Here is a 15387-nt window from a genome sequence, read left to right as displayed (position 1 = left end):
TTAAATAGTAATTTTATCATGAATTTTACTTATGCAGGTATTAGCATATTGAAATAAATATTAGTTTAAAAAACTAAAAGAACACGCTTTTATTGCTAATCAAACTAGCAAAGAGAAAAATAAACACTTAAAAAAGTTCAAATTCAAATTCAAATTCAAAATTGTTTATTTTGCCAAAAGTAAAAAAATACAAGTATCATTTAGTTACACATAATATATACAGTTGACAAAAAAGGACCAATTCACGATTACAAAACCGGTAACAGTGACCGCTGAGCGGACGCCTGCGAAAGGACCCTTAACCTAATAAATAGCTACTATAATAAATACAAAAAAAAAATAAAATAAAAAATAGTACATATAAAGTATGCAAAGAAAAATAAATAAAAAACTACTTAATAAAATAATTCCCAAAAAAAAAACAAAAGAAAACAAAAAACAAAAAGACAAATTAAAAATAAGAGTTCTGAAGAGAATAGGAGCGCGCAGAAGGAAAACGAGTCTTGATGACAGTTAGATTTTAGGGATAAGTCAGGGCGTGGCAGAATATTAGAAACAATACGAAATAAAAAATCAAATAAAAAATCTCAACAAAGTTGTAGGATCGATGCTGAAATTGTAAATTGCAATTGCTCTTTTTTACAGTAATTTGCATTTAACAGTAGCTGAAACTCTTTTTAAGATTCCTAGTTGGTACGTACAAATTTAAGCATTCAAACGTCATTATATCTAAATCAAATTCTTCTTAGAACCCATAGCAGATACCCATTCTCTTCCGAAATCTAAATTAACCAGCTCACCTACATTACTAAGGTAAAAGCATAGCTTTGGCTACCTAGACCGCTTAAAATTTATCAACAATATTATTCCTCCATTCCTCTTTCCATTTATCCTCTCATTGCTGGTAGCAGTTTACACTTTTACTGTGAGCAATACCAGGAGCTTTAGGTCTCGTGGGAATAGAACTAATCTACTAGCTGCACCTACCAGCTTTTTTGGTATTTAAATAAGTGACCAACTACACTGGATGATGTCATAGCTTTAGAGACACCAATACCACCACACGTAAAATGGAATTTCACGATCTCATTTTTTTTATATACTTCTTTTTCATCCTATATATAACGGATAGTAGCAGTTGAGATGTGTTGTCATAGACTATTTCACATTGTAACTGTAAAGTTTGACTACTTTTAACTATTTTTCACAATATATTAAGTTATACATGTGTCCCAAATTTCAAATATTCATTGAAAATACATTACCTGATTCGAAAAATGAATTCACATTTAAAGTTGTCTTTCAATATATGATCAAAATGTTGTCCATTTTCTAAATGAATACCCTAAAATTAGTTTTGAAGATAAGAAATTCATCCTTAAGAATCATTTTACAATATACCAAAAGAAATATAAAAATCCCTCAACAACTTTTTGAGTTATATTCAAAAGTGGCTCTATAGGCACTATATTAAATCCCTTTCGAAAGTTACACTTTTAGACTAGTTTAAAAAAGTTCTTGACAAACAAGAATCCTTCCTATGTATATGAAAATGTTTCCTGAGAATCGCCCCAACTTTAAATGCTCGAAACAATTTTTAAGTTATCATAGAGAGAAGTTAGATTTTTATATAAAAAAGTGGCTCAACTAAAATTGCTGTAGCTCACTTAATTTTGCACCTAAAATAATATCTTATGCAAGAGATTTATCCTCATAAAAATTCTTATAATTTACAAGAAGAAATGTAAAAATCCCCTAACAACTTTTTGAGTTATACACAAACGTGTCTGTATAGGTAATATATTAAATCTCATCCGAAAGTTATACTTTTAAACTAGTCTAGGTTTGTCTCCTGTAAATCTCAATCTAACTCGAAAAGTTCTTGACTAACAAGAATCCTTCATATGTATATGAAAATGTTTCCTAGGAATCGCCCCAACTTCGAGTATAAACCTCGTTAAAATACTCGAAACAATTTTGGAGTTATTATAGAGAGAAGTTAGATTTCTATAGGAAAAAGTGCTTTATGTGGCTGAACTAAAATTGCTGTAGCTCACTTAATTTTGCACCTAAAAGAATTATTTATACGAGAAATTTATCCCTGCGAATACTTTCATAATTCATTTAAAGAAATATAAAAATCACTTAACAACTTTTTAAGTTATACTCAAAAGTGTCTCTATAGGTACTATATTAAATTTCATCCAAAGTTCCACATTTAGACTAGTCTAAGTTTGCCTCGTGTATATTTGATTTTTACTCGAAAAGTTCTTAAGCTACAAAAATCCTTTGTATATGAAAATGTTTCTTAGGAATCGCCTCAACTTCAAGTGAAAACCTCGTTAAAATGCTTGAAACAATTTTTGAGTTATCATAGAGAGAAGTTAGATTTTTATAGGAAAAAGTGCTATATGTGGCTCAACTAAAACTGCTGTATCTCACCTAATTTTGCACCTAAAAAAACATTTTATACGAGAATATCATCTTCGCGAATACTTTTACAATTTGTTAAAAGAAATATAAAAATCACTTAACAACTTTTTGAGTTATACTCAAAAGTGTCTCTATAGGTACTATAATTAATCTAATCTAAAAGTTCCACTTTTAGACTAGTCTAGGTTTGCCTTGTGTATATCTGATTCTAACTCGAAAGCTACAAGAATGCTTCGTATATGAAAAGGTTTCTTAGGAAACGCCTTAATTTTGAGTAAAAACCTCGGTAAAATGCTCCAAACAATTTTTGAGCATTTTAAACAATATTGACTTTTATAGGATAAAGTGCTATATGTGGCTCAACTAAAACTGCTGTAGCTCAGTTAGTTTTAAACCCAAAAATAGATGTTGTACAAGCAATTTATCCACAAGACTCTTTTTACAACTTAAATATTATAAAAAAACCCTTGACAACTTTTCTATAACAATTATTTCTATTTTTAGTATTTATTTACTATTTCTAATTACTTGGGCCAAATTAGCCTACTATCTTATTCGTTCATTCAACCCTACAATATTTGTTGGTTTGGCCTTAAACCCTTTTTTTTCAAATATCCTCAAAAAAAAAGAATCCGGAACCTGATCAGTTTTCGTTTTAAAGATACTCAAATAACTCGTTCTTTGCAAATCCAGTTCTTTGGAAAAACAGTATCCAGATGTCGTCTTGTTAAAACTAAATATTGTTCTTCAGGAGATTAGACAGAGTAAGGGAACAAAGTAGCAAAATCGGAATTGGAAAATTCGGAAAACTGCCAGAATAATTTTTTCTACCGCTTTCTAAATGGACCATTTCATAGATTGCCTAGAAGTTTATTGAGTCTCTTTATGTGATAGCTAAATAGTTTTTAAAAGTATTTACTTGTGTCTTTCTAAAACTTTGTTTCTATTCTGTGCTCGTAATCAAAAACAACTTTTAATTTTTGCAATATAACTCTTTCTCTTATTTTTCGATAGGCAAGCAATATTTTTTTGCTTATAAAAGAATGTAATTTTTTTTGATATCAACTTTTGCTGAATTAATAACTTCTTAGATTAAAATAAACCTTAATTAAAATACCGGATTAAAAATAAAAAGGAAAGATGCTCAAAATCCAAACTGCATTAGCCCACTAAAAATCCTAATATGCTTACTCAAAGCATTCATTTTATTTTAATAATAATTCCACAGAAGCTGTTTTAATCTTTATAGCCAGTAGACCGGCAAAAATGGATTTAATTGAATTACGACACAAATGGCTGACCCTCTTATTTTTAGAACAACTTCTTGGCTGGGCCTTTAGCATTAATGCTCACGGAACCGAAAAGTTAAAACGTGGCCCGAATCGGAAAAGCATTTCTTTTTATAAAGATCTCTTTTTTTGGCCTCCTATTTTAGTTAAAAAGCATTGACAAAATTTTTCTACTTTATGGAATAGTATTTGAAAGGCGAAGTATTTTGTTTTATCTACTTTAAAAATTATTTCTTTATAGCATTTTTTAGTATTTTGCTTGTAAATATACTTTGCTTTTTTACTTTATTTTGTATCCCATATATTAAGAAGATTTATTTATTTATCAATTTGTTAATTGCAAAGGTTTGTCAATGAGTCAGTCTCAAAGTCAGTCTAGGTATAAAGTATTAATTTTAAAATCATTTGTATAGTCTTAGCGTTTTTTCCGTTTATTAGGTGTGAATTAAAACAACCAAAATTAGTCAACAAATCTATCAACACTTTTACACTACCAAAAATATTTAGTTTTACTGTATTTATTTCCAACTATTTATGTCTGACTTAAATCTCGCACCAATATTTCGATCTTTACTTCGCTGAACTGAGAACTATCGGCGATGCGGCTCCCTATATACTCGGCAGAACGCTGTTCCGGAAGACTCTTGTCAACCTTCGAGACGTTGTGCACTGTGCAACTTCCGAATTTTAATATAACTGTCTTTTAATACTTTTGGTTCCTTTGAACTATATAACCTAATAACCTATATATAACTAACATATATAACCTAAATAACTATATATAACCTATATAAACTGATGTTCTATAAAATTCAATTTAATCGATGCGTAAAAGTATAGATCGGAGTAAATAATGAGCACTAAAGTGACATATTTAGAGCCGTAGTGTTACAAATTTCTTTCTGATTTTGATTTAGCCATCTTTCATTTAAATATTAAGGTAAGATGACTATAGCAAATTAATAAAGTGACTTAGTTTAGAGGTAAAATGTATTGATTTTTTAATGAATGTTTAGGAAATTGTGGATGCAAAGCAAATACCATAACGTTTACCATAAAAATCTATATTGTGTTCTGGAAAGTGACTAATATCGGGTTTATACAAATTTTTTAATACATAGTTTTTTTATTATTTCATTAAAGTTAGCAGTTTTTTGCTCTTCCATAACAGCTGATCAAGTTTATACGTATTTTTTTGTGAAAAATGTATGTATGTAATTCTTGATGTTTATTTGATGGTCACGTTAATAATGTCTTTTAAAAAGAGTTCTTGCACATAACTTCAAAAATCTTATATCGTAATATTTAAAAATAGCGATGCAAATTAACAAAAAAATGCCGTAAAAAATTTTTTCACTATGTTGTTGTATTAACTCATTCACTAAAAATATGATTATTTTAAATTAAGACTTATGTGTTTGGAAATTAGTGAAAATTAATTTAAAAAAACAAATAAAGTAGAAAATGTAGAAAACCAAGCAGTTTTAGGAATAAATTTTCGTTATTTTTATTTTTTCGCAATGTAAGTCATGCAAAAAGCCAGAGCCGAGCCGTGCCGGGGGTGCAAGAGGTGCGCCGCACGCGGGCGGCGCTCATTTGGGGCGGCAAAATTTCCGAAAAATAAAATAAAAAAGCACCAAGTAATGAAAAAAAAATATGAGTAACAAAAATTTATAAAATTTAAAACTTATAATTAAGATACAGATATATAATTAAGATGCAGAATACAATGTTTACTGAAACCGAGCATTGTTCCCCGAATCGTTGCTATAATAATAATAATCTATATAGATAAATAAATAGGTACCAGGACTAGGTAATAAAAAGAATAGTACCGTAATTATAGTGGGTTCAGCCAGAGCGGAGCCGGCGCCGCCGCCGGTGCTGATGATGCTATAAGGGCGGCGTAATTAAAAGAGCCGCGTAAAGTACCACCAATAGTAATTTCTCGAAATTTATTTCTTGTGGAATTTCAATACTTTTGGGTAATAAATAATATGTATTTTGGAGCTGCAGAAATAAGCGGGGGTGTAATGTTTCGAAATTCCCACCCTTTTGTTTTTAATTTATTATAATTTGCGAGTTTTAAAGCGACTTGTCGATTAGTGTTTATTTTTAATACATTTTATATAAAAATTGTGTTTGTGTTGTTAACGGTAAGTTTAAAATATTTTATTAATATCTTCCAAATATTTAGAACTTCATGCCTTAAGCAATTTTTCATTGAAAAAAGTAATGTCTGATTTTTGTGCCAATTTTTAAAAAAAATATTTGTTGATATAGATGGCTGATGATCGAAAGAGGCTTTCTGGTTCCCAATACCGAAAAAGGAAGCTAGAAAAGGAGGAAGATGACAGGCGGTTAGCAGGTTCGTTATAAAAGTTTTTTGCGTCATCAACGCACCCACAACCGGCACAACCTCAACCTTCAACAAGCCAAAGGCCGGATGTTCAATCTTTGACGTCAACTGAAGCCGATGCCGATGTAGAACAACTAAATGATGGAGATCAACAACCATCAGGAGATGAACTGAAACAAGATGATCACTCGACGAATACGCCAGCAAATACGCAAACTGAGAACATTGAAGCCATTCAGGTAAATGAAGAACGATTTAAAGATCCAGCATATTGGCCCGAAATATTAACGGATAATGTTAGATTATTGATTTTAGGAATAGGACCTGTTCAAATTAAAAATATTAATTATCCCATTAATAATTTAAATAGATGTTTTAGCGCTGCTTACTTTGAAAAAAAATCAACTAACAATGAAATAGTTCCTAGAACCTGGCTTATTTACTCAAAATCTAAAGATTCAGTGTACTATTTTTCCTGTAAATTATTTAAAATTTCTGATAATAGTTTTAATGAGGGGAATGGCTATAGTGACTGGCGACATTTATCTCGGACTTTAGAAAGACACGAAACCAGTAAGGGGCATTTTGAAAGTGTTAGGAAATGATTTGAATTAAAAAAATCAATCCAAAAAGGTTTAACTGTGGACTCTATTAATCAAAATTTATTTCAAATGTAAGAAAAAAGATGGACTTCGATTTTAGAGAGAATAATATCTGTTATTCAGTTTTTAGCTGGACTAAATTTAGCTTTTAGGGGTAATAGTCAAAAACTATTTGATAAGGGTAAGGGTAATTTTCTGAAATTAATTGAGAAGATTGCAAAATTTGATTCTGTAATGGCCGAACATATTGATAGAGTTCAAAAAGATGGAAACAAAATGCCGCATTATTTGGGAGATAAAATACAAAATGAATTGATTTTTTTAATAGGAGAAAAAGTAAAAAAGTGTATTGTTGAATGTTTAAAATTATGCAAATATTTCTCAATCATTCTTGACTGTACACCTGACGTTAGTCACCAAGAACAAATTACCAATATTGTTAGATTCGTTTTTATTGATGATTGTTCTAAAAGTATAGAAATTCGAGAACATTTTTTAGGATTTTGTAAAGTTACAAACACTACTAGTCAGGTGTTAACAGATTTTTTATTAAATTATTTATAAGAACTGGATATTGATATTGCCGATATGAGAAGTCAGGGCTATGACAACGGAGCAAACATGAAAGGCAAGCAGAATGGCCTACAAAAAAAAATTTTGAATATTAATCCTAGAGCCTTTTTTGTACCCTGTGCCGCCCATAGATTAAATTTAGTAGTTAATGATGCAGCAAAAAGCTCTCTAGAAGTAACTAATTTTTTTAGCATTATTCCATCTTATATCATTTTAGCATTATTCATTACCCAGGCTAACACTAAAGCCCTTATCGGATACCCGCTGGGAAAGCCGTATTGAGGCAATAAAAACTCTTAGATTTGAGTTAGAAAAAGTGTATGATGCTCTGTTTACGCTTTTTAATGATGAAAGCAGAAATAATGAAACAAAGAATATTGCAATGTCCCTAATAAATAAAATAAAATCATTTAAATTTATTTGTTCGTTAGTTATTTGGTACAACATTTTGGCAAAAATTAATATAGTAAGCAAAACACTGCACAAGTCTAATGTTATTTTACCAGAAGCTGTATAGATGCTAAAAGAAATCAAATTATTTTTGACACAAATGAGATCGGAAAACGGGTTTTTAGACATAATAAATGAATCTAAGAAAATTGCGGAAGAAGTAGATGCCAAAATTTCCTTTCCAGCCATTCACTCAATAAGACCAAGGAAAAAAAAACGTTTTTTGATTATGAACACAAGGATGAGCCAATCCAATCTCCAGAAATAAATTTTAAAGTAATTTTTTTTTTAATATTCTCGATATTTCAACCTCAAAATTGGATGAGAGATTTCACGATTTACAAAAACATATTGAATTATTTTGTTTTTTAAACAATTTGAAAGCATTTTCCAAACCCGAAATAATGACCTATTGTAAGAATTTAGAAGCTAAATTAACTGACCCCGAAACAAAAAATATGGAAATAAATGGATTGGACCTCTATAATGAAATCGACATATTATCAATTTACATTAATGATAGAAATATTTTCTCGGCCAAAGAAATAATAAAATATCTGGTTGCTAACGATTTGAAAGGCATATTTCCAAATTTATTCGTAGCTTTAAGAATATTTTTAACAATGCCAGTCACTGTAGCTCATGGAGAACGCTCATTTTCCAAACTAAAATTAATAAAAAACTACTTAAGATCCACAATGAGCCAATCAAGACTATCAAATTTATCAATAATAAGTATTAAGGAAAACATTCTTTCTAATTTAGATGTTATCGACCTAATTAGGAAATTTGCATATAATAAGGCAAGAAAAGTAAATGTTAGCATTTAAACCAGGGTTCTAATTACTTTTTTTTAATTTCTTTAAATTAGTATGTAAGTAAAATATATTTTCTTTAGGTGTTTATATCGATGTAATTACATATTAATATAGAAATACTTATATAAGTAAATAATATATGCTTTTATGTATATTTTTTGTATAGATAATATTGATATATTGATTAATACATGTGTGTTTGGAATTTAATTCAATATGATTTTTTTATTACACCCTTTTTTTTTTTAACGTTGTACTTTGGTAAGAGCATTTTCTAAAACACTTTTTATAAAAATCACTACAGAAGGGGCGGTAAAATTAGCTCTTGCACCCGGGCGGCAAATACCCTAGGCTCGGCCCTGCAAAAAGCACTGTAGACAAAGCAAAATTTCCGATCAATATGGTCATATAATAATTCTAAGATTCCCACCCTATTTTTGTGTATTTATTATCATTAACTTGATTTGGAGAGAATTTAAAAGAAGAATGGGAAGAAGCAATAAAAAACTAAAATTTGACATCCAGATCATAAAGATGATTGAGAAGATCAGCAGACAAAATCTGGGCGAGTAACATCATCAAGTTTTAATTGGAAGAGACTAGTTGATAATCAAAAAGATTTCTTGTTAATAAAACTTCCAGACAACATGAATTTAGCATAATCTTTTTGTTAAGTAAAAAAAGCTTTAATCCTAACTTTTTAGCCTTTCATATTCTTCATAATGACCAACTTTTAAAAATTAATTGGTTACATTCTCCTGCCATCTATAAACCAATACTTAAAGATCTAATTATGATAAAAAAAAGTTGATGGAAAATTGGACTAAAATTACTACATGTAATAAAATTATCCGTTTAGACTACCCTTTAAATTGCAGAAATTATAAATTTTAGCATAGCTCTTGATAACACACTAATAATGTTTTTCTGACTGAAATAACAAAATGAAAAAATAGTATCAAAAAGTAATACCTCAATAAAATTTAAGAATTGAAAAAATATGCAAAGGCAGAAATATTACCGTTTTAAAAAATTAACAAGTGTCCAATATAATTTGTATTAGTTTTTATTTAGCTTTAATATCACAAACTTATTTTTCCTTAACATGTATGTATAAAGTTAAATATATTTTATTTAATTTTGACAAATTTCGACTGTATTTTCGAGACATATTGATTTGATCAACCTGCGTTTTTCTAAAAAAAATCATCACTATTTATCGTCGAGAATTCTGCAGGCAAGTATATAAAGTCATTTTGCAAAAATTTATAATTTTTTTTGGTTTTCTAAATAAGATTTTTTTATATAAGCGATAACGTCGCAAGACTATATATTTTTCTTTTAAGAGTAATTCAGCTAACTTTTAAGAAAAATAAATGTTACATATCGTCAATGCCAAAGGCACGAATGTGCATTTTTGCCATTTTTCGCCTAAGTGCAGTAATAGACGTGTTAACCTTCAAGGTTATCAATTCCAAAGTCACGATATGCCAGGCGCGTCTAACCCCCCTCCACGACCGATGTCTATTTCGAGAATGTACGAATTCACCAGTCGCATCAATACCTAAAGAACGAATGTACCACATTGGTCACATTCGTGATTTCGAGAGTTAAGATTTATCGCACATTGGTGAAATTGTTTATGCAATAAAATGACTTCTCGCACTACAAGAATATTGGAGCTGAGTAGGAAATTGAATTCGAAAGGTAAGCGAAAATATACAATATTAATATGTACATATTATCAAATATAATAATAATAATACTAAGATATAATAATACTGTTTGTTTGTGAGCGTATGTGGATGCGAGCATTTATGTGCAAATGTGCTATGTTTTTTAAAGGAATCTGTATAATTTCACTTTACAGTTTAGACTGTGGTCGTTACTAAATTTTATTATGCAGGGTGTTGGTCAGAGGTACTACCTATCTACCCTTAACGTGTGGTATACTTTCTGCCCAACACCCTTCAGGAATAAATAAACTAATCAATTTCTAGTTGCACAGGTTTTAGTTTCGCACTTAATTATGTGTATTTTTTTAGGTGCCACAAGTAATGGCCATTCCAATCTGGTAGAGTTACCGCAGAGATTTTGTGCGAACGAACCGCAGCCATCTACCTCAACTATGCACTCGACTATTACAGAGTTGGCACCAGGTTTTGCTGATAACCAACCTCAACCATCTACCTCAACTATGCACGCTGCTATTGTAGAGTTGCCACCAGGTATTGTTGAGAACCAACCGCAGCCATCTACCTCAACTATGCACCCTACTATTACAGAATTGGCACCAGGTTTTGCTGACAACCAACCTTAATCATCTACCTCAACCATGCACACTGCTATTGCAGAGTTGCCACCAGGTTTTGTTGAGAATGAACTGCAGCCGGTGATACTCGGTAAATATGCTTCAGATGATTCGAATCCTTTTGTTTTCTCCTCAGATAATTATGAACCATCAACAAGTGGATCAGAAAGCGACTCATTTGATTCTTCTGATCATATTCCTAATCAAGGACCTCAGAATATACAAGAGACGTGAAGAAATGCTCCTCTAAAGAAAAGGCAAAGGAATGAAATGGGGTGGCAAAAAAACATTATAGGCCAAACGAGTAAAGGGTGAACCCTACATTGGACATAGAGGCGTTGAGAAGTCTGGTCGTCCTCTTTTACCAAGTCCGTGCCTTGGAAAGCCAAAACACAAATGTATTCAGCTTGTTAATGAAGAAAATCGTACAAAAATATATAGGGATTTTATATACGGATTTTCGCAGTTTAAAATGCATCAATGAGCAACGACAATTCTTAAGAACTCACATAGAACAAAATCTAAAAAAACGCACAACTCGAAATATCCAGAATTCACGAAAAACCTTTACGTGCAAATATTTTTTTTTTACCATTGATGGTACCAATGTAGATTCTGCAGCAATGCCACAGAAACAACAGAACACCTGCTCTGTGAATGCCCGACCCAACTCTGCAAGAGGCTCAAGTACCTGGAAGGGGTACAACCAACACCTCAAGAAGTGGGACAACTACCTCCCAAAAATATAGCTTTGTACGGCAGAAGTCTAAGACTTTTTGAGACAAACTAAGACAAGTAGAGTTATGCACAAAATATCTTACAGGTAGCAGTGATGAGCAGCAGATCAGCCGAAACGACTCCCTTCTCAATCTACAATCTACCATTGATGGTACAAAACACGCCGTTTGCAGGAAGTTTTTTATGGCAACATTGAATGTAGCATATGCGTTACTGCGTAGCTCTTTAAAAATGTGTTCTTCTACTGGTTTTCTGGAAAAAGATGGGCGCGGGAAACGCGCACCACCTAATAAATTATCCGACAATGGTGAAACGTTCATAAGACAACACATTCTTACGTTCCCGTCAGTAGAGTCGCATTATTGCCGCGCTTCTAGTACCAAAAAGTACCTAGAGCCATCTTTAAATTTATCGATAATGCATAGAATGTATAAGGAAACTTGCATTACAAAGAATTTTAAACCGGTTAGTTTTGAAAAATACCGACAAATATTTCAAGAATACAATTTGGGTTTTTTCAAACCCAAGAAGGACCAGTGTAGAAGATGTTTGGCACAAAATTCTTTAACCGAACAGGATAAAAGCTTACAGAAAGATGAGTTTAAAAGACATCTGGATCGAAAAACTGCCGCAAGACAAGCTCGTGACCAAGACAAACTCATTGCAAGAGGAGATGCTCAAGTTTTAGCTTTTAATTTTGACCTCCAGTCTGTTCTGTGTAGACCCAAGGGACCCACCGGTCAAATATTCTATTTGCGAAAACTAGCAGTGTACAATCTTACAATGTACAATTTGGCTAATCAAAAAGTCAACTGCTATCTCTGGGATGAAACGCAGGGTAAACGAGGGGCAAATGAAATAGCCTCTTGTGTTTATGATTTTATCATGTCGCACACTAAAATCACCACCGTTCGTATGATGTCAGATGGATGTGGCGGACAGCAAAATAATTCTATTTTTGCTTCTATGTGTATGCATCTTCTTAGAAATCATAAGTTCCTGCAGGTAATAGATCACCGTTTTTTTGAAACTGGCCACAGCGAAATGGATTGTGACTCCATTCATTCCAAAGTTGAAAGAAAGGCAAAGTATGTGCCATTGTATACACCAGATGGTTGGGCATAATTAATAAGAGATGCTCGTGTGTCACCAAAGGCTTTTAATGTAAAAAATATGTTGTTTGATGATTTCTTTGATTTCAAAGCCTTATCAAGCCTTTCTCTTAATTTTAAAATTCCCTGAAGGAAAATTTGTTGTCTTCACTATATAAAAGAGCAGCCATTTAAACTCTACTATAAAACTGATTTTTCAGGAGATTTCATTGAGGCAGACTGCCGTAAAACTAAAAACCGTGGTCGTCCCGGAGCACCTCCAATAGACAAAGCTTACGCTGCTGAACTACCTATTAGTGAAGCTAAGAAAAAAGATTTGTTGAAAATGTGTGACGGTTTAACGATTCCTAGAGCTTATCATAATTTTTATAAATCCTTAAAGACAAGCTGTAACATCAGAGATAACTTACCGGAGCCAGATATAGAAGAAGATTCAGAAACTAATAGCAACCAAGATTAGAGAAGCCTTTACTCCTTAAAATAAGTTTTGAATTTGTTTTCAGTTATTATTTCTCATTCCCAAATGTTTTGTGATTTTTTTGTTTCGATTATTTACATTGTTTTTATTGCGTTTTCATTAGTTTTAAGTTACCATTTCATTCCAAAGATTTCTATTTGTTAGAATAATTATATCTTTTTTGTATGTTGATAATTTTCAAAGAATTGGGAATTAAATAAACAATTATCCCTTCAAATTGTGTACATTTTTATTTTCATGAATGCATTTTTTGCACTTTTTCTGAAAGCCAAAAACACGAATGTGCATTTAAAAAAAAAGAAATATAGCATCAAATTTTATGCTGGCATAGACTTCTTGATTCAAAAAGGAAACAAAAATCGTGGTCGTGGATCTTCAAGTTAAGATCTTATTTTTGAAAACTAATTTGAATATTAAAAAACCCATTTTTTTAAAACCTAAAATTAGCACATTCCTGCCTTTAGCATTGTACCGACGATATCCTTGGCTATTATTCGCCACATATATTATTAAATTATTTATATATTCAAATGGCAACAGATTAGAATTATCAAAGAAATTCGGCTGGCTTTATGATTGTTTTTAAACAATTTCAAAAAATAGAATCTATATAAATTTAGAAAATATATATATGGAAATTATGTACGAATATGAAACAAAATATTGAAATACGAAATTTCAATGCTTCAATGGTTGCAGGTTTATTGGCATAAGCCTCCGACTTTGCCAATAAACCTGTGCAACATCGTCAATATTTCACGAGCGGTATGCCATGTGGCACCGTCCTGCTGAAACCATATGCCATCAAGATAAATAACTTCTAAATAAGGCCTAGAAAACAGTGTTATCATAGCAAGATAACATTTGCCATTCATCGTTCATGCAAGCATTTTAGGCCACACACATATGTATACGAACTTTTTACCTTAAAAATACCTAAAAAATCACATCCTTTAAAATACAGCGCATAAAAATATAAAAAATGGATCAGACGTTTACTTCAATGAAAAGAAATTCTAATAATAGATTTATTGCTTGTACTCTTGCATTGTCAGTCAATGAAAAAGTGTGATAATAGTTTTAAATACATAATATAATAGTTTTAAACAGCCTAATTTTGCTGTAGTTGAAATTTTAGAGGAATGTTCCTAAATGACTTATATGAACTGATGAATTTTTATATTATTTATATACATTATCTTCTTCATTTCGGAAGAAAAATAGCCCAATTATTTATTTAGACCAGAATGCAGTAATATATATACTAGAATATAGTAGTACAGTAACATGTTGTAGAAGCATTGCTGATGTACCATTCGTGAATTATCTAAGCGCTAAATCCGACAGTTTTGCCTTTTAATGAAGACATCAAAGTGAAAATAAGTATCATCACTAAAAATGATTTTTGTTTGCAACATCAGCAGGTTGCTTCAGGTTCCAACTGGTGAATTGTCTTCGCTGTTTATCGTCTGCTAGCAACAGTTGTTGAGTCAGTTAGATTTTGTAGGTTTGCAGCTGTAAATCTTTATTGATAATTCACTTAAGAGTGCCTCATGAAATGACCAATTCTTATGCCTCATGACGAGTTGACGTTTCTGTCATGAACTGTTTTATTTTGAACTATCTCTATGAGCTCTTATCATGTGTTTTACACCACTAACCAAACCAATACTTTCGATTTTCTTGATTATTCTTTTCACACTAAATGAATTAGAAACATTATTTTGACCGAACATTAAACGCACTTTACTAATAGTGGCAATTAAACTTTCACGATTTTGATAACAAATTTTTTTGTTCTGCAGTGTAATGTTCTATGTTTACTAACTTCCATCTGTAAGCTTTCGATATCATGTCATATTCATCTGACATTATGACTGTCAAACATGACTCGCAATTTATTTCTTACGTTCTTATTGAAAAACTTTTTATAACACAATAAAATTTACGAAAAAAAAATTGAATTGACTGGAGAATTTCTGCTAATGAAGTTAATCACCCTATTTTTGATTGTTAATTAATTCGTCAATTGGATGGTGTGGTTTAAAGATATATATAAAATAAATAATTAAAAAGAAATAGATATACAGGGTGTCATTGAAATGGTGTAAAAAAATTCGGGGGGTGATAGTACTCCTAAAAATTTTAAAAAATGTTCCTATAACTATAGGGCGGAAAATGCATATTAAGGGAGTTAGGGGCACTGAAAGGGTAAATTTAAAAA

At 31.1% G+C, this 15387-nt stretch overlaps 1 protein-coding gene across 1 annotated transcript; it reads left to right on the top strand.

Annotated features, from left to right (window-relative positions):
* The first annotated feature begins 11804 nt into the window (after nucleotides 1-11804).
* Nucleotides 11805-12582, top strand: LOC126744763 (uncharacterized). Its single transcript, XM_050452316.1, has 2 exons — nucleotides 11805-12514; nucleotides 12579-12582. The coding sequence occupies exons 1-2, from the start codon at nucleotides 11805-11807 to the stop codon at nucleotides 12580-12582; spliced, it is 714 nt and encodes a 237-aa protein (XP_050308273.1).
* Nucleotides 12583-15387: the final 2805 nt, after the last annotated feature.

Source organism: Anthonomus grandis, chromosome 14 (assembly GCF_022605725.1).
Source record: "Anthonomus grandis grandis chromosome 14, icAntGran1.3, whole genome shotgun sequence".
Taxonomy (NCBI): Eukaryota; Metazoa; Arthropoda; class Insecta; order Coleoptera; family Curculionidae; genus Anthonomus; species Anthonomus grandis.
This window is presented reverse-complemented; position numbering and strand designations above follow the sequence as displayed.

Coding starts and splice junctions, on each gene's coding strand:
- LOC126744763 (XM_050452316.1), top strand. CDS start 11,805: ATGTGTTCTTCTACTGGTTTTCTGGAAAAAGATGGGCGCGGGAAACGC.